Source organism: Pan troglodytes, chromosome 16 (genome assembly GCF_028858775.2).
Source record: "Pan troglodytes isolate AG18354 chromosome 16, NHGRI_mPanTro3-v2.0_pri, whole genome shotgun sequence".
NCBI lineage: Eukaryota > Metazoa > Chordata > Mammalia > Primates > Hominidae > Pan > Pan troglodytes.
In genome coordinates this window covers 57572357-57593058 of record NC_072414.2, presented here as the reverse complement: position 1 = coordinate 57593058, position 20702 = coordinate 57572357, and the positions used below count along the sequence as shown (strand labels likewise).

Genomic DNA, 20702 nt, shown 5'->3' with positions numbered 1-20702 from the left:
CTGGGCGTGGTGGCTCACGCCTGTAATCCCAGCACTTTGGGAGGCCGAGGCGGACGGTTCACAAGGTCAGGAGTTTGAGACCATCCTGGCCAATATGGTGAAACCCCGTCTCTACTAAAAATACAGAAATTAGGTGGGCTTTATGGCACACACCTGTAGTTCCAGCTGCTGGGGAGGCTGAGGCAGGAGAATCACTTTAACCTGGGAGGCGGAGGTTGCAGTGAGCTGAGATCACGCCACCGCACTCCAGCCTGGGTGACAGAGTGAGTCTCCTTGTCAAAAAAAAAAAATACTGCCTTAATGGCCTATTATTATCAAGTTACTGGACTAGGCTAGGGAGAGCAAAAATAATCCTCTCCTGGGATGCATGGGAAGTCTGTCCCCCACAGGATCATTCTGAAGCAATGAAGAAAAGGAAAATGATTTTGCAATTACTATCCATTGTTGGTATATTTTGTTGGTTTTTTCAAATTACAGGTTAAGAATGCATTTTAAAGATTTTATATATTTCTGGTTAAATAGCCTTTATAAATACATATTCTAACTAGGTGTCATTTTAGTTGACCAGGCGTAGAGTTTGTCATCTTTGAAAATAAAGTGGCAAAGTTCAGACTACTGTGCTAGTACTTCCTAGGAGCACATGTGAAATGAATCTTCATTCCATATTTGACATTGTTATGTTAGGTACCAACTCCTTATCTAAGAGTTGGGGTTCTAGTTTTAATACAATTAAGTAAGAATTGGTTGTGAATGTTTTTGTCCTTTTTTAAGTGTTCAGAGGCAAGCTTTTAAAAAATATTTTATTAGATGAAATAGAGTAAAACGCATTGATCTTAAGTATACAGTTCACTGAGTTTTGACAAATGTATACACCTATATAACCACTACTACAATTAAGATATAGTATTCTTTATCCTATAATGTGGAGTGGGGTTCTAGCACCTCACAAAATTTTCTCATGCCTTTTTTTGTTTTTTTTTTTTTGCGGGGCCAGGTTGAGGGTTTATTTTGTTTTTCCAAACAGGGTCTCACTTTGTTACCCAGGCTGGACTGCAGTGGCATACTCACTGTAGCCTCGACTTCCCAGGCTCAAGTGATCCTCCCACCTCAGCCTCCCAAGTAGCTGGGCCTGCAGGCACGCACCACCATGCCCAGTTAATTTTTGTATTTTTTGTAGAGGCAGGGTTTCACCATGTTGCCTAGGCTGGTCTTGAACCCCTGGCCTCTAGTGATCTGCCTGCCTTGGCCTCCCAAAGTGCTGGGATTACAGGTGTGAGCCACCATGTCAGGCCTGTTTTTTTGTTTTGTTTTGTTTTGTTTTAAAAAGACAGAGTCTCTCTGTTGCCTAGGCTGGAGTACAGTGATGTGACCACGGCTCACTGCAGCCTTGACCTCCCAGGCTCAAGTGATCCTCCCACCTCAGCCTCCCAACGTGCTGGGACCACAGGTGCATGCCACCACTCCTGGCTAATTTTTTTTTTCTAAGTTTTTTTAGAGATGGGGTCTCCTTATGTTGCCCAGGCTGGTCTCAAACTCCTAGGCTTAAGCAGTCCTCCTGCCTTGGCCTCCCAAAGCACTGGGATTACAGGCTTGAGCCACCATAGCCAGCCCTGGTGCCCCTTTCTAGCAGTGAAAACACTGCTAAATGGGACTGCTTTAAATATGTAATTTAATATACAACCTCCTCTCTCTCTTTTTACAAACAGGTTGTCCTGGTGACGGACGGCTGTCTTGGCATTGGTAGAGGGTCACTGCGACATTCCCTAGCCACTCAAAATCAACGAAGTGAGAGCAACAGGTTTCCACTACCTTTTCCTTTCCCATCTAAGTTATATATCATGTGCATGGCGAATTTGGAGGAGGTAATACCTTTTGCTAAGTTTTTAGTTTGATTAGGCATATTTTACAGCTTAGTTTATTTTTCAGTATATACCACTAGTGCTATATTGTATATACTGTAGCATTGAACTCCATTGGTTTCAGCTGAGGCTGGTATTTTATTTGAAAATATTCTGGGTCTCAAATGTTCTTTGAAATTTCAGAGTGTTGCCCCATCTGGGGAACATAGCTGGAGTTGTTATCCATCCTGCTGATGGGTGCATAAAGGGTCAAGGTGTTCTTTTTGGTGTTGTTCATTTCCCTTATATAGAATTCTTAGGTCCATTCCACCAGAAATGTTCACAGGAGTGTGCTTTGACTTTGACAGAAGAGTAAAGTAACATTATTCTGATACACGTTTTATTAAACACTTAAATTCTTGGTTTTCCCGTTCATTTGGGAAGGTGATTTAACCTTTTTTCCCCTCAGTTTTTCTCTCTGTAAAATGTAGATAATGATGGTTCTCACCAAAAGACGTTAGAAACACTTTGGAGGGAAGATGCTGTGTAAATACTGTGGTCACCTCTGAGAATCTTTGCAAAACTACTCCTGAATGAAATAGCTCTACCTGTGTTATTTTACGTAACATTCCTCTTTGGTAACCTTGAGTCAAAATTGTTGTAGTTATCTTCTTCTCACATTGGCTATTAAAAAAATCATCTGGTATTTATTGCCTATGTTATCGTAATGGCTTTGACCTTGGTGAGCTGAGAATAATCTGGCATTTTGTGCCAGCCACTTTAAGGGTCATCTGTTTTGCTTTATAGCTCCAGAGCACCGATTCCTTGGAATGCCTTGAACGTCTCATAGATTTAAACAATGGTGAAGGGCAGATTTTTACTATTGATGGCCCCCTGTGCTTGAAGAATGTACAGTCTATGTTTGGGTGAGTATATGCTTAGAGCTCTTTTGCCTTCTTTATAATCCAGTATTATAATTTGACATCCAGGAAGACTATCTGTTTTACTGTTCCTAATTGTGTCATTTCATTTTCCCCAAGTTGTACATTTTTCAGATAAAGTGATGGGTAGTAATGGTTTTTTAAAGTAAATCTATACTGTCTGTAGATACTGACTTCCTTATAATGACTCAGCAAAATTTCAAATTAACTTGCTCTTGGGCTTTTCAGAATTGAAATTTCCTCACCAAAAATGTCAGATTTTGTTCTGTTTTACAGATGGTCAGATCTTAGTTTTGGAACCAACTTGAAAGGAAAACAACCCTTGCGTCCTGAAAAATTAACTTCATATGTATCGTATTACTCTTCCTATAACTATTAATTATCATATTCTAGAAAACTGATAGATTTGGCATATACGCCTTTCCATGCTGTTCTCAAGTGTGGCCACCTAACTGCTGATGTACAAGTCTTCCCCAGGCCAGAACCTTTTGTTGTAGATGAAGAAATTGATCCTATCCCTAAAGTCATTAACACAGGTAACTTTTTAAAAAAACTTCTTTCTTAGTTTCTCTGTTATCCTTACTTTCTTCTGACTTGTGACTTTTACTCTCTTCTCTGTCTAGGAAGGTTGAAAAGAAATATATATTGTGGTACAGGTTGAGTATTCCTTACCCAAAATGCTTGGGAACAGAGGTGCTTTAGATTTCAGATTTTTTGGGGTTTGGGATATTTGCATTTTACTTAGTGATTGAGCATCCTTAATCTGAAAATCCAAAGTGCTCCAGTGAGCATTTCCTTTGAGCTTCGTGTCAGCTTCATGCATGTGTAATAGCTGTGGATTGTGGAGCATTTCGGATTTCAGATTTTCAGATAGGGGATACTCAACCTGTACTAGGGTGCTGTTGTCATCAGCACTTTGGATTGGAAGATTCATTACCTAAGGGGTGGCAGAATATTGGTCTTTTATGGTAAGGTCATCAGTTGATCTCCAATCCTAGATAATTATAACCACGAATTATTAGAGTTGGAAATCATAGCCGTATTCACTAGCATTGAAATATTTGAGATGATTCTTAATAGACATACTGAACTTAATTAGTATCATAATTAAGGTCATATAAGAAGGGCTAGCTTCTATACTTTGCAGTATGACTCTTGATATGTGACCCTGGGAAGTCTTCCTCTAGTTCTTATTGGCTAGGTAGGGAGAATCAACCAGATGGTCTTGGAGTTCTTGAATCTGATATAGTGTACTCTTCTAGCACTGCTGCTTATATTATGACTGAAAGAAAGTGATGTACCACAGCTTTTACCTGGTTCGTGTTGCCAATACTATGCTTAACTGAGACTGGCAAAGTGAAGAGTCAAAAATAGCAAGGAGCAGTGGAGAGGAGACTTGCTTCCTATTGGTGGGTGGACTCCTTGAATCTTAGGTGCATGTTAAATCTTTTAGGGCTGGATATTATCAGTGTTTCAGTCACCATTACAGCCTTGATGTCCAGCATAGTGCCTGACACTTAGTAGGTGCCCAATAGGTAATTGTTCAGTCAATAAATGATTAGAATTAAATGTTCAGTGAATGCTCATTGTTTGTGGTATACAGATTTTTAAGGAGTGTTGGAGTGAGGGGCTGTGAACAGTCTTTTTACTTTTTGTGCCTTTAGCTTCTGGAAGCAAGGCATCCATCTCTTCTACTGTGACTAGACAGTAGTACATTAAGTTGTACCAAAAGTCTTGTTGCCTTCATAACAGTTAGATTCCACTTCCTTCCCATCCTTTTTCGATGAGTAAATTTGAATAGGTCTTTTCTTTCCCATATAAACTCTTAGTGGAAGATCTTTCTTGCAGCTAAACTGCTTTAAAATAAAGTAGACCTTTTTCTACTCAAATGAAAAATATCTAGCTGCTTATACTAATGCATTTATTACTCAGCTAAGGGAGGTAAGGACAGCAAATCTCCAGAGAAACACACTTCCTAATGTATTAGAAATATGGTCGGGCACGGTGGCTCACACCTGTAGTCCCAGCAGTTTGGGAGGCCAAGGCGGGCGGATCACCTGAGGTCGGGAGACCAGCCTGACCAACATGGAGAAACCCCGTTTCTACTAAAAATACAAAATTAGCCAGGCGTGGTGGCACATGTCTATAATCCCAGCTGCTTGGGAGGCTGAGGCAGGAGAATCACTTGAACTCGGGAGGCAGAGGTTGCAGTTAGCTGAGATTGCGCCATTGCACTCCAGCCTGGGCAACAAGAGCGAAACTCTGTCTCAAAAAAAGAAAAAAGAAATATAAGGTGTTCACCATGATTCTGATTTTTAAAAATTCTTTTGAAAATATGGGTATTAATCTAGAAGAAAGACTGAAAAGTACATCAATAAAATATTAATAGAGATTTCCTTTGATTATGAATGATGAGTGACTTTTTCTTCTTTATAATTTTTATTGTTTTTTAAGTTTTTATATTATATAATCGAAATGTTTAAGTTCTTTTGGTTACAACATTTATTTTTATTTATTTTAGGTTTTCAACAAATACTTTTGGTCTTTACTACAGCGTCTATAAAGCAGAGAAATCATTGTCATATTTAGACTGCTTACCCTAGTTTTGTAGAGAATACAGTTCTTTCTCAGAGAGATGTTTTTAATACAATAGCTTTATTCTTCAAAGGCTGATTGTAGTTGCTGCGGAAGTGTTTGACTATGATGCCCCCTGGTGACCTGAACATCCCTGACTACACAGAGGGATTAGACCTTTCAGTTTTTGCCTTGGCTGGGGTCCTAACCTTATAAAAATAAAATTTAGCTGATTTTGTCATATAACTTAGACTCATTAAATAAATGACAGTTATCATTATTTCCTGAGCAGCTTAAAATGCAAATTATTAGACGACTCCATAGATAAATCTAATAACTTTCCCAGTCATCATATTTGAAACCCCAACCTAAACAGTGCATTTGTGAAATGTAATACGCGGAAAATAATGTACTTTTCCATAGAATGAATTAATTCTATGTTGATTCCTTCATTTCAGATTTGGAAATAGTGGGATTTATTGATATAGCTGATATTTCAAGTCCCCCAGTTCTGTCCAGACATCTGGTCTTACCTATAGCACTTAACAAAGGTGAGTTCCTATTCCACTGATACGTCTGAAGCGTCTTATTAACTAAAGTTGTTCTTAAATCTTAGATAGTAGGATAGCCTATTTTGCAGAATTTAGGGGAAAGGAATAGTTACAGAATTGGATTTTAGAAAATGGAATATTGCTTAATATATCAAAAAAGTAATTCTGCTTTACATGGTAGAAACATTTTGACACATATTTACTGTGTGTTGGTTTGTGAATTTACAGTGGAGGTCCTCTTTAGAGATGAGAATGCTTAGTCCCTCATCCAGGGCTCTGCCTTTCCTAGTACTAACATGCTGAGAAAGCTTAAGTAGTTATCAGATGGTTACTTGATAAATGTGTAAGTCAAATACAGCTTTATACATGGAAGAATCACATCTGTTCTTTGTTCTACTGGTGCCCAGCACATAGTAGATAACTCAGTAAATATTGTTGAATGAATGGGTGAATCCAGGCCCTTGTGAGTCCTCCTTACTGCAGCATATATCTCTAGGAACTATAAAGTCATCTCCTCAAATTCAGCATCTCTCTGGAGAATGCTAGACTCTAACTCTTTAAAATTATCTTTTTCAGGGGTGGCACTGTGCTGTGGTGGGTATAGAGCAGGAGCTTTTGTCCCTGACTGGCTATAGGTTCAAATCCTAGTTCTACCTTTAAAATTATCTTTTCCTCTGTTTTAAGCTGACCATCCACTTTACATTTATCAGCTTTCTCTAAGAACTGTATGTAGTCAGTCAGGTTTTCACATACTGAGTAATGACCACATTCCATTTATGCCCAGGTTATCTCAGTTGGAGTATTGGATATTCTATAACCAATCACATGTTCACAGACAGAATCTTGAATATATACCCACAGACGGCTTTATAATCACTGTGTTGATAATTATTATTCTCAGAGAACAGCCAGATTTCCCTTAGTTCTAAGGCCCTGGGGAATTCTGCATGCCAGTATACTTACCAAGAAAGAAATTAAGCAAAATAAACCATTTATATAGGGGAATAGTGAAAAGAAAAATATGGGAAGGTGGCCGGGCGCGGTAGCTCACACCTGTAATCCCAGCACTTTGGGAGGCCAAGGCGGGTGGATCACAAGGTCAGGAGATTGAGACCATCCTGACTAACATGGTAAAACCCCATCTCTACTAAAAATACAAAAAAAAAAAAAAAAAAAAAAAACCTGGGCGTAGTGGCAGGCGCCTGTAGTCCCAGCTACTCGGGAGGCTGAGGCAGGAGAATTTGGTGAACCTGGGAGGCGGAGTTTGCAGTGAGCCGAGATCGCGCCACTGCACTCCAGCCTGAGCAACAGAGAAGACTCCATCTCAAAAAAAAAAAAAAAAGAAAAAGAAAAATATGGGAAAGCAGAATAGGGCCATTTTGTAAGGGCTGTTGAATTTTCTAGCTAAACTGGGCTAATTCTTCCTGTTGAATTAGAAAGTCTTTGAACAAAGCAGAGCAGACAGATATTTTTAGAGGGAAGTTAATTGTAGGAAGATTCATCTGTCAGCAGAGTGTGAGAGAACCTGGAGAATCCAGTCAAAAAGCTTATAGAGTAATCATTGTTTACCTTTGGGGACTCACATGCATGTGCTGCCCTAAGCCTGTTGGTTATGAATGCACTTGACATCTCTGTATCTAATTCTGTTTAAATGGGTGCCTGAAGCTTCCAGATAGCATCTAACTAAACATCCTAGTGGAACTGTGGAAAATGGATTTTTGTGTGTAAGCTTTACTGAGATATAATTCACATACCGTATACTTCACCCATTTAAAGTGGTTTTTAGTATATTTGCAGAGTTGTGCAACCACCACCACAATCAATTTGAGAACTTTTTTATAACCCCAAAAAGAAACCCTGTACCCTTTAACTATCAACTCCCAGACCCCTCCCCCCATTTCCCCTACCCCAAATAACCACTAATATCCTTTCTGTATATATAGATTTGCCTATTCTGGATGTTTTATATAAATGGAATTCATATAATGTGTGGAAACTGACTTTTATGTAGATATTGGAAAACTGGAATGAGTTTTTCCTGCTTGTTATAATATTCCCTTAGAACTCTACACTATCCCTTAAAGGCTAGAAACATCCAAGAGTATAAATTGGGGTTTGGGGTTTTTGTAGGTAATTTCAGTCTGACCTGTTTTCTCTTTTTTTCACAGAAGGTGATGAGGTGGGTACTGGCATCACTGATGACAATGAAGATGAAAATTCAGCCAATCAGATTGCAGGCAAAATACCCAACTTTTGTGTCCTGCTCCATGGTAGCCTAAAAGTGGAAGGAATGGTAGCGATTGTTCAATTAGGGTAGGAAACTTTGTTTACATTTGGCTGAATGAAAGGGAAAATCATTTTACAAAGTGAAGTATTTTGCAGACTTTTCTGAAGGAAATAGAAAGGTCCTTGTCACCTTTTTCCTTTTCCTGCCACACACTTTTCCCACCTGCTACTACATTCCTTTTTTTGTTTTGTTTTTTTGAGACGAGGTCTTGCTCTGTCCCCCAGGGGTACAGTGGCATGATCACGGCTCACTGCAGCTTCAGCCTCCCAGGCCCAAGCAATCCTCCCATCTCAGCCTTCCAAGTAGCCATGACCCAGGTGTGCACCACCATGCCTGGCTAATTTTTTTTTTTTTTTTTTTAATTTATAGAAGTGGGATCTCACTGTGTTGCCCACACTGGTCTTGAACTCCTGGGCTCAAGGATCCTCCCACCTTGGCCTCCCAAAATGCTGGGATTACGGGCATTGAGCCACAGTGCCTAGCTGCTATTACCTTCTAAACTACTCTTTTAATCATCCCCTAGAATAAGTGTGGAGTGAGCCTTTTAATTACATTGCCTTTATTTTATATCCTTTCTCAATTTTCCTCTTTCTAATCCTATCTAGAATACCTGGGTTCTGGTTATAGCAATGCTACTAACTTGCTTTAGGATCTTAGGCAGGATTCACAGGCTTCTCATCTATAAAATGAGGGGATAGAACGAAACAAAAAAAAAAGATGCTAATAACATTGAGCATTTTATTATGTGCCAGGCACTCCTCTAGGTATTTTACATATGTTAGCACATTTAATCCCTCATAACAACACTATATGGGAGGTATCAGCATTATCCCTATTCTATACATGAGGAGACAGGCTTAAGAGAGGTTGTGGAACTTGCCCAAGGTCACACAGCTAGTAATGAAAGAGCCATGATCCTTACCCATGCATTCTGACTCCAGAGCCTACTCATAATCATTCTGCTGTGTTCCTTCCCTGTGAGGAAACCCCGTTAGCTTTTACATTTTCTGAAGTCTCAAAATCTGCAAAACCATCTATTTCCCTTTCTATAATACATATTGTTAGAAAAAAGGAGGTCACTGATCATTTTCTGGCCACTACCTGGGGTTGGCTGGTATAGATCAAGAGTTAGGATTAATTAAAGGAAGCATGGCTCCATTTCTGCTACAGTTAAAATTAGCTGGTCCAAAAAGAGGAATGCAGATCTTACTAGGTATTAGTCTGCTATATTTCTTGGCACCCAAGCTACTTGCACTGGTCTGAATATGAGAATCATCTGGGACCCTTTGAGAAACTGGGGACAGAGTCTCTTTTACATAACAGGATGATGGCCTTGAGCCCTGTGGTAGAAGGGCTTCTCTTGGTGCTGCTGTGAGTGACTCAGTGAGGCAGGTGACAGGACCTATAGGTCACAGCCTTTACCCCTCCTCATCACCTCTCCAGCTACTTGCTGCCCTTTGTGATTTGTTTTTTCTCTTTCAAGATTGCTTTTGATTTCCATATCCACATAATTTTACCTGAATAATAATAAATGTCTCAGAAGAATGGAAATATTAGGGGACAGCAGTATGCATTTTCAGGTTTAGGGTTTGGCTTTGGTAAAAGTAATGTGCCTGATTTCAAAGCTGAAGCCTGTGTCTCTCAAGAGAAAAATACAGGCTAGACTTATTTAACTTGACAGTCTCAGGCTTGATGTTCTTCTGATCTTCCGTCTTCTCTCCATCTAGTCCTGAATGGCATGGAATGCTCTACTCCCAAGCTGACAGCAAGAAGAAATCAAACCTCATGATGTCTCTCTTTGAGCCTGGCCCAGAACCTCTCCCATGGCTAGGGAAAATGGCACAGTTGGGTCCTATTTCAGGTATAATCCAGATCAGAGTTTACTTATCCTGACTTTGTTTTCATTCTGCTGTTCTCAATGTCTCTGACTGTGCAGTCAGAGAACTGATTGATCTCCCTTACTGGTATGCCATGGTCTCGGATGATGCTGGATGTGTACGGGGAAAACTTGAAGAGAGTTTGATGTTTGAACTCCTAAATTTTACAGCTCAGGAGAAATCAACATTTAGATTGCTTTAAGTAAATGCAAATTCTTCAACGGCTTAGAGTGAAAAACTAATCTCCATAATTTTTTTTCTTGGTGTACTATAGTTCAAGTAATTTCCTGTCATTCCTAGATAATGTAATCTTTCCTTCTTGAAACTTTTTTTCTGTAGCTTTCCTGACATTGCTTCTGGTACCGATTTGACTTTTTCTTTGGCGGACTTTTCTTTCTCTCTTCGTTTTATCTTTTCTTCCCCTTGCCTCATGGTTTCCAACATATTCTTTGCCTTCTTCTCTTTGGTTATTCTTCTCCCTTGGTTATTTTATCAGCTGTAATAACTTCACATTTCCCAAATCTATAACTCTAGTCTCACCTGATCTCTCCGTGGAATTTGCCTATCATATTTCCAGTTCCTAGTTGGATCTCTACACCTGGATATTCTGTCACAGTCTCAAGCTCAGCTGTTTGTTACAGACCTATTGTCCCGCACCCCTTTCTCCTCAAACTATTCCTCCTTCTGATTTTCCTCCTCCTTTTGATTAAGTCATTTGTGCCGCTAGCTACTCAGGTTCCAACTGTAGTCATCTTTGACTCATTTGGGCCCATTTCAATTTCAGGAACATCTACCAAGCAACCTATTCTGTGCCAGGCCTAAGGGATAAAGAGTTAGCTGGAGTTGTTCAAAGTCTAGTGGAAAGTGGAAAGATCACAGACTGGCACAAATCAGAGTTAGCCTGGAGGAGATGATGATGAGCTCTGCCTAGAGGACTCAGGAGAATCTTCACAGAGGAGAAATACCCTAGTTGAGTTTTGAAGAAAAGGAGGAACTTGCTGAGCTAATGAAGGGAAGAAAGGGCATCCTGGGCAAACAGAACACCTACAGAAAGAAAAGGAAGTGTGGCACAAAATGTGAGAGTGGGTGTGGGAGGGGCAGATGGTAGATTGGAGATTGGTAGTAGCTAGAGTGGAGCAGGCCTTGTCTGAAATGTGAAGAACCAGGAATTTATCTTGCAGATACTGGGAAACCACTGAAGAGGAGTAATGTGATCAGATCCTTCTGGCTACAGTGAGAACAGGGGGATACCAGTTAGGAAACTATATTTTAGGGTCTGGTGCCCCCTGCAGTTGTACAGTATGGCCATAATCCAAGTGAGAGATAAGAAATTTGTATTTAGAAAGATATCTCTGTGGAGTGTGGATTTGAAAAGGCAAGGACCTGTGGCTGAAAGTTACTGTGTTAATCCTGGAAATGTGAAGATGAGAGCCAGACCGTGGCAATAGCTGGGGGTAAAAGATATTTAGGAGGTAGGATCAATAATGTTTGGATATGAAAATTATGGAGAGAGAAGTGTTAAAAATGACCCCAGGTTTCTGACCTGGGCTGCAGGGTGAAAGATAGTACTATTAGTTGAAATAGATAATAGAGAGAGAAGAGTAAATTTGGGAAGAACATATTTTGTTTATGTTGAGTTCGTGCCTATGAGATACAGGTGGAGGTGCCTAGAGACAATTCTGTAGAAGTCTGAAGTTTAGGAGAGAGGGCAGAGTTGGAGATAAAATTTTAGGTTGTAAGCCTATCATAAATAGTTAAAATGGTGAGAATGAGGGAGATTGCTCAGGGCAGTGGTTCACAAATTTTGAGTTTTTGTGTACAAAAATAAACTTGGAATAAATACCACATGTTCTCACCCATATATGGAAGCTGAAAAAAAATGAGCTCATAGAAGTACAGAGTAGAATCTAGAATCATGGTCATTAGAGGTTGGGAAGGGTAGTGAGGAGAGGAGAATAGGCAGAGGTAACAGATACAAAGTTACAGCTGTTAGGGAGGAAAAATTTCAGTGCTCTGTAGCATGGTAGCCTGAATATTGCTCACAATAATTTAGTGTATATTTTCAAACAGCTAGAAGAGAGGATTTTGAATATTCACAACACAAAGAAATGATAAATATTCAGCCAGGTGTGGTGGCTCATGCCTGTAATCCCAGTACTTTGGGAGGCCAGGGCAGGTGGATCACTTGAGTCCAGGAGTTTGAGACCAGCCTGGCCAACATAGTGAAACCCTATCTCTACCAAAAATACAAAAATTTGCTGGGCATGGTGGCGTGCACCTGTGGTCCCAGTTACTCAGGGGGCGGAGGTGGAAGGATCGCTTGAGCCCAGGAAGCAGAGGCTGCAGTGAGCCCTGATTGCAGCACTGCACTCTAACCTGTCTGGCCCTCACAGAAAAAGTTTGCCAACCTCTGACTAGACTATTGTGATGGTTTTCACCAAAGATGCCTATCTATAATCTAAGATAGTAGTAGCATTCAGACTCCTTTCTGATCTGGCTTCCAACATAGCAACACTTGGCTTGTTACAATTGTTCTTCATTCCAGTTGAACTGCTGTTCACTCTGCCCTGTGTTCATGTTGTTCTTTCCTCCTGGATCTGTTCTGCTTTTCAGTGTGGATAATAATAGCTAATATTATAATGAACTTAACTTTGTGCCAGGCACTGTGCTGGACATAATGAGCATACCATCTCATTTAACTCTCACAGCAGTCTTGGAATTGGAATTATGATAACAAATAACAATTAATAGTAAAACCTCAGAGGGTTGTTGAGCAAAACATGCAAAATAGCACTATTGTTTGTACCAATCCCTCCTACTCCCAATTCTGTTCTTAGAGACAACTACTTTTTAAAACTTACTTGTTTCTTTTGGTATTTATTTCTATTTCTTTTTTTTTTTTTTAATTGAGACAGAGTCTCACTCCATCGCCCAGGCTGGAGTGCAGTGGCGCAGTCTTGGTTCACTGCAACCTTCACCTCCCAGGTTCAAGCAATTCTTCTGCCTCTGCCTCCCTAATAGCTGTGACTACAGGCGCAAGCCACCATGCCCGGCTAATTGTTGTATTTTTAGTAGAGATAGGGTTTCATCATGTTGTTGGTCAGGCTGGTCTCAAACTCCTGACCTCAAGTAATCCTCCTGCCTCGGCCTCCCAAAGTGCTGGGATTACAGGCGTGAGCCACTCTGCCCAGCCTTATTTACATTTCTAAATAATATAGGTATGTCCCTATTTCTGTCAGGGGTTCCCCCATTTTATTATTATTATTATTATTATTTTATTTATTTATTTTGAGATGGAGTCTTGCTCTGTTGCCCAGGCTGGACTGTAGTGACGTGATCTCAGCTCACTACAACCTCTGCCTCCTGTATTCAAGCAATTCTCGTGCCTCAGCCTCCCCAGTAGCTGGAACTGCAGGTGTCCACCACCACGCTTGGCTGATTTTTGTATTTTTAGTGGGTATGGGGTTTCACCATGTTGGCCAGTCTGGTCTCAAAACTCCTGACCTCAAGTGATCCGCCCGCCTTGACCTCCCGAAGTGCTGGAATTACAGGCACGAGCCACTGTGCCCGGCCTCCCGTCTTATTATTTTTTATTTATTTTTTGAGACAGGGTCTCACTCTGTCACCCAGGCTGAAGTGCAGTGGCACAGTCTTGGCTCACTGCAGCCTTGACCTCTCGGGTGATCCTCCCACCTCAACCTCTCATGTGGCTGGGACCACGGGTGCATGCCACCATGCCTGGCTAATTTTTTTGATTTTTTTATAGAGACAAGATCTCACTATGTTGCCAAGGCTGGTCTCAAACTCCTGGGCTAAAGCAATCCTCCACCTTAGCCTCCCAAACTGTTGGGATTACAGGCGTGAGCCACCACACTCAGCCCTTTTCCCCCATTTTAGATGCCATTTTTTGACTTTTTAAAGGATGAATATTTAGCTCTATTAACACCGCCATCTCCCACCCACCTACACAAGACGCACATTTTCCCTCCTACTATCCTCCCAATATAGTTATAATGTTCTTTTTGGTTAAATCAGTATTCAGTCCTTGTTACATGATGTAAATGTTATTTACAACTAAGCTATACCAATTTGTATTTCCTTTGTTTTGCAACTTTTTGTCCCCTAGCTCAGTCCCAGTTATTTTTTTTCTTTGCTTGTTTTCTATATAACTAATTCCTCCCTAAGTAAAATACATTCTTCAGGTATTTTCTCAGTTTCCTTTTTTTTTTCTTAGCGTCATCTCCCATCCTCCTGCTTCATAAATGGTATGGTTATTCCCCAGACCTGTTGCATAGGTGTTGTCCTGAGTCTCCCCTTTACATCTCTCCTATGGATCTCCTGTTCATAACTCCTCCTGAAAAAAAGGGTACATGGGAAGTAAATATTTTGAAATCTTGTATATTTTGAAAATATATATATGTTTATTTCATTCTTTATATTTAATGATAGTTTGGTTGGGAATTGAGTTCTGAGTTGGAAGTCATTTTCCCTCAGAGTTTTGAAGCATTACTCTGTTGTCTCTTCTGGAGTCCAGTGTTGCTACGGAAAGTTAGTGCCATGGTGACTCAAAGACCTTTGACCCTGAACTGTATTTTCTCTATATTCCTTGGTGATCTTCTTTGTATCCCTGGTATTCTGAATTTCAGAATGTTGGTCTCTTCATTGATTTTGCTAGGCACCCAGTGGACCCTTTCCATCTGGCAATTCATGTTCTTCAGTACTGGGAAGATCAATTATTTCTTTGATTTCCTCTTTCTGTATTCTCTGTTCTCCTTTTCTGGAACATATATTTGTGATTTGTGTTTGTAATTTTCTATCTCTTTCTGCCCATTTTCCCATTTTAAAAATTTTTGTTCTGTCTTCTGTATCTTCAAATTTATCTTATAACTTTTATTTTTTGTTTATACTATCTTTTTAAAATTTCTTCTTTCATAAATGTAATATTTCCTGTCTCCTAAGCCAGTTAGTTACCACATATAGGCTCCAGACTACTAATGACAGTACAAAATAGGCTCTGATTAGATGTTGAAATGTTTGGTACTGATACTAAGTGCTAGGGGATAAAAGGGTCTACAAAAACCACTATCTGCCAGAAAAATGTGAAACAATTTCATGGAAGGGGTAAGATAGGAGCTGGACTTGGAATATAGGTAGGTAAGTTTGGATAAGTAAGGAACAGCAGTGTTGAATGGTGGGAAAAGTGTTGGCTTTTGAAGCAGGCCCAACTGAGTCACTGTGAAACCTTGTATAAGTCCAACCTCTCTGTGCCTTAGTTTCCTCATCTTTAATGGGACTAATAACATCTTCGCTCTAGAGTTGCTATAAAGAGAGAAGTTGAATATGTAAAGTATCTTGCACATAGTTGGAACTTAATAAATATTCTTTATTCTGTAAGTTCCTTGAGGCTGAAAAGTATCTTCTCTAGGCACAATTCCTGGCATAGTGCTTGCTACGTAGTGGGGTCTTACTATAGATAATGAATGCATAAGTGAATGAGTAAATGAGTGAATGAGAAGGGAGAGCATTCTAGGCAGTGAGGAGTAATAGAAATAGCAGGAAAGTTGGAAATGAACTGTTGTGTGGGAAAGGACTTGCAGGACCTTAGCCTGACTCAGAAGGTTTATATATTGACAAATATTAATGGAAATACGTCTGGAGAGTTGGGCCAGTATTTTATGGAGGAGTCAGGGCTGAAGAGGGTTGACAAAGGAAGTGTTGGTTCAATATCAAGGTGTTTCAATTAATGACCAAATCAGGGATAGAGAATGTCTGGCTCAATTAGACAGACTGGTCTAATTACATTTTTCAACACGAACTTTTGGGCAAGAGATTTAAGTTCTCTAAACTTGTAGGAAAATGACTCCTGCTCTGTCTACACGAGAAGGTGGTAATAATAATAAAGATCAAATACACCATTAGAAGTATGTGTGCTTTATAAGTTTGTGGCAGTTTCATAGACTCAGGAAGCAGGTACAGAGACAAACCCTGTTTGTTCATGTAGCTATAAAACCAATGTGGCTTTACATTTTTGGAAGCAATAAACTAATAAGCCATATTGGGGTATGCTTCACCAATAAAAGTATTTCTTGTCTTGCCCTTTGCCTTAATTTGGCTATATATAGTTTTCCTTTTTAATTATTTTAATGCCTCGACCTATGCTGTCTAATCCAGTAGCTACTAGCCACATTAAATTTAATTAAAATTAAATACAATTTGAAATTCAGTTTCTCAGTCACACTAGCCACAGGGCAAGTGCTTAGTAGTTAGTAGCTACCACATTAGACAGCACAGATATAGAACATTTCCATCATACAGAAAGTTCAGTTGGAGAGCACTGGGTTAGACTATATAGAATTGCAGTATATATATGTGTGTCTATGTGTATGTGTATAAATATATATTTTTTAATATGTATTTGTTTTATCCTTTGACCTTAATTTATAAATCAGATAAGTGAAGCTTGTTTCTTTAAAAACATTAAGCTGTTTTTCACTTAAATGGGCCTCCTGCATCAGTGGCTTTCTATTGAGAACAGGTTCTCCAACCTGACTGAAGTTAATGGATTTTCTTAATTAACAAAGTGATAGGATATCAAAGATTGAGTGATTCAAAGAGCTTCTAGTCTAAATGGAAATGTAACTGATTGTGTTTTGCCAGATGTCATTTCAAGAATGTCTTTTCTTTTAAGATGCTAAAGAAAACCCTTATGGCGAGGATGACAATAAGAGTCCATTCCCCCTGCAGCCCAAAAACAAACGCAGTTATGCCCAGAATGTGACTGTCTGGATCAAACCCAGCGGCCTGCAGGTAACATTACCATTTATGTTGCTTTCCACTGGGGGACAGGAGACATTTGGGTAGGCAGGCAGGCATTTTATTTGATTTTCTTTTCCTTTGATACTTAGTAATTCATTTACTTCTAATGTTTGTCATTATTTCCAAAAGGGATTTGAGATGCCCTACAGTAAAACATGTATATAGCAAAATCATTTTTTTACAAAATTTAGAGTAATAAGAATCCTAGAGGAAGGAGGAAGAAGGAAGACAATTGTGCCAGGAACCCAAGGCAAAATAATAACTTTACGTGAGTGTTTTGGCTCTGAGCTTCCTGTTACCAAGGTCAGTTGTTCTTGTCTAAAGAAAGGAAATTTGTCAGTTTGTCTAGAGAGACATATTTTCCTGGCATTGAATTTTAGTGTGAAATTTTTTATATGGTGAGGCATTGAATAACATAATGGGTATTGGCTTTAACAACAGTTTTGGAAAAGATGTAAAAGTCTTCATAACTATATTTCTTCCATCCCTTCAGTAGAACTCAAGCCATAGCATTACATTTCACAAAAACACTTCCATAGGAAGTTATGATAATATGATTATCAAGGAATGATGCTTTCAGGCATGGTATTCAGGAACATATGATAATATGCTTATCAAGGAATGATGCTTTCAGGCATGGTATTCAGGAACATTTCTTTCATCAGCAAAAAGTCATTTATACCTGTTTTTAAAAATCACTTATTGAAACTTTTTTCTCCTTTGAGCACCTTTATTTACATTTGTTCTTCCAGTAAGTTCAACCTAAACCAAATGAGAAGAGACAGGCCACTTGGACAACAAAAGTAGTTTCTGTTGACTGCACAGTCTCTGAGCCCTGTTCTCTGCACAGTTTCCATGGGGACTGAACCACATCCTGCCAAGGCTAAAGTGTCAGGGGCCTCTTTGTTGGAAAATCAGGGTCTTCTATTTTCCTGATATCCCTGACCCCAGTGCTTCCTTGTCAGAGGGATATTAGAACCACTTTCACCACCAGTTATAGCTGAGCTTTTCTTAAATTATTTTTTTTTAATTTTTTTTGTTTGAATCTTCACTACTATCTTGGGTTTATTTTTCTTATTCTGGTAAAATATACATAAAATGTACCTTCAACCATTTTAAAGTACACAATTCAGTCCCATTTAGTACATTCACAATGTACCATCACCACTCTCTAGTTCCAGAACATTTTAATCACTCCAAAAGGAAACCCCGTGCCCATTAGGAAAGTCACTCCACATTCCTTCTTCCGGGCCCTGGCAACCATTGATTTTCTTTCTGTCTCTATGGACTTACCTATTCTAGATATTTCATGTAAACAGAATCATACAGTTTGTGGCCTTTTGTGTTTGACTTCTTGTACTTAGCATGATGTTTTCAAGGTTTATTCATGTTGTAGTACGTATCAGTATTTCATTCCTTTTTATGGCTAATATTCCATATGTCTATATGTATATGTCACATTTTGATTATCCCTCAGTTGACGGACATTAGGGTTACCTTTTGGCTATTGTGGATAATGCTGTTACGAACATTCATGTATAAGTTTTGGTCTGAACATTTGTTTTCAATACTCTTGGGTATATATTTTAATGGGAATGGGATTGCTGGGTCAGACAGCAATTCTCTTTAACTTATTGAGGAATTGCCACACTCTCTCACAGCAGCCACACCATTTTACATTTCTGCTAGCAGTGTATAAGTGTTCTAGTTTCTCCACATTCCTACCAATACTCATTGTTTTCCTTTTATTATTATTATCATATAGCTATCATAGTAGGTGTGAAGTGGTATGTCTTTGTTTTTGCATTTCCTTAATGACCAGTAATGTGCATCTTTTCCTGTGCTTATTGGCCATTTGTGTATATTATTTGGAGAAGTATATACTCAAGTTCTTTGTCCATTTTTTAATTGGGTTTGTCTTTTTGTTGTTGGGTTTTTTATATATTCTGGATATTATGATCCTTAGCAGATATATGATTTGCAAATATCTTCTCCCATTTTGTGAGTTATCTTTTCACTCTCTTTATAAAAGTGTCCTTTGATACACAAAGTTTTTGGTTTTGAAGAAGTCAAATTTTGTCTCTTGCTTTTGTTGTTTGTGCTTTGTGCTGTCTTAACTAAGAGATCATTGCCAAATCCAAAGTCATAAAGATTTACCTGCTGTGTTTTCTTTTTCTTCTTCTCTTTTTCTCTTGAGAAACACATCTCACTACGTTGCCCAGGCTGGTCTCAAACTTCTGGCCTCAAGCAATCCTCCTGAGTAGCTAGGATTACAGGGGCACACCACTGCACCTGGCCCCTGTTTTTTTCTAAGAGTTTTATAGTTTTAGCTTTTACATGTAGGTCTCTGATCCATTTTGAGTTAGTTTTTTGTATATGGTATGATGTAAGGGTCCAACTTTATTCTTTTGCATGTGGATATCCAGTTGTCTCAGCACCAAATGTTGAAGAGACCATTTTTTCCCCATTGAATCGTCTTTGCAAAAAAGTCCCTGGCAATAGATGTATGGGTTTACTGGGTACATTTTTATGAGGCAAGTTCGTTTCTGTCAGGGGATTTATTTTACTGTCAAGCCTTTTGAAGGAGGGAGTGCTTTACTAATGTTGAACTGACATTAACTCAGAAGGGATCCTCATCTTGACATTGTAGCTGTGTTCTCATTTTCATTTCTTTAAACATTTAGATCCATTCTTTTATATTATTTCCCTTTTTTACCACAGAATTCTAATGTTGGATTTTTTTTTTACCCTTAATAGACAGATGTACAGAAGATTTTAAGAAATGCAAGGAAACTACCTGAAAAAACACAGACATTCTATAAGGTGAGACAGACAGAAGAGGATGTGCCCAAAATATATGGTTCATGACAGTAAAACTGTGAGATGGCAGTGTGAATATGGGCAGGGGTTAGAGATGTATGACTTGTGCCTCAAACTCAGTAAAAGTGATAGGTCTGTTCCTTCCCTAAAATCCAAGAATTGGAAGAATTTAAATGGCCTAATTCTGTACAGGCGGAAGGTTTTTCTGTGTTGGGGCTGCTGTGAATGAATGACTGATGGAAGCAGCTGAGAGGACCTGTGGGTCATAGCCCTGAACTCTCCTCATCACTCCTATATGGGTATCCAGGCCAACCCCAGGCAACCAATGTATGTGGCTTCCTGGATGGGGAATTGCCCAGAACATTCTTTTTTTTTTTGAAATGGAGTCACACTCTGTTGCCCAGGCTGGAGTGTCGTGGTGCAATCTTGGGTCACTGCAACCTCTGCCTCACGGGTTCAAGTGATTCTCCTGCCTCAGCCTCCTGAGTAGCTAGTACTACAGGCACGTGCCACCACGCCCAGCTAATTTTTGTTTTTTTGTTTTTGAGACAGAGTCTCACTCTGTCGGCCAGGCTGGAGTGCAGTAGCACGATCTCAGCTCACTGCAACCTCCGCCTCGTGGGCTCAAACAGTTCTCCTGCCTCAGCCTCCCAAGTAGCTGGGATTACAGGTGTGTGCCACCATGCCCGGCTAACTTTTGTATTTTTAGTAGAGATGGGGTTTCACCATGTTGGCCAGGCTGGTCTTGAACTCCTGACCACAGGTAATCCGCTCGCCTCGGCCTCCCAAAGTGCTGGGATTACAGGCGTGAGCCACCATTCCCGGCCTAATTTTTGTATTTTCAGTAGAGATGGGGTTTCGCTGTGTTGGCCAGGCTGGTCCCGAACTCCTGACCTCAGGTGATCCACCCAAAGTGCTGGGATTACAAGCGTGAGCCACCCCACCTGGCCACCCCAGAACATTTTTATTGCACCAGAGACTCTGCTTCTAGGAATGAT

General features: G+C 39.7%; 1 protein-coding gene across 5 annotated transcripts in view; it reads left to right on the top strand.

The window, feature by feature from the left end:
- The window catches only part of INTS14 (integrator complex subunit 14), a 31432-nt gene that overhangs the window by 8590 nt on the left and 2140 nt on the right, over window positions 1–20702 (top strand). For 3 of the 5 annotated variants that reach the window (XM_510487.8, XM_001174547.7, XM_001174520.7), the window contains 8 exons: window positions 1707–1862; window positions 2646–2764; window positions 3173–3315; window positions 5812–5904; window positions 8073–8217; window positions 9919–10052; window positions 16757–16875; window positions 19642–19707. In XM_510487.8, the coding sequence (XP_510487.2) occupies window positions 1707–1862; window positions 2646–2764; window positions 3173–3315; window positions 5812–5904; window positions 8073–8217; window positions 9919–10052; window positions 16757–16875; window positions 19642–19707 (975 nt within the window). Of the gene's footprint in view, window positions 1–1706; window positions 1863–2645; window positions 2765–3172; window positions 3316–5811; window positions 5905–8072; window positions 8218–9918; window positions 10053–16756; window positions 16876–17075; window positions 17153–19641; window positions 19708–20702 lie in introns of all 5 variants that reach the window. The other 2 variants (XM_063795183.1, XM_063795184.1) reach the window with 2 other exon arrangements.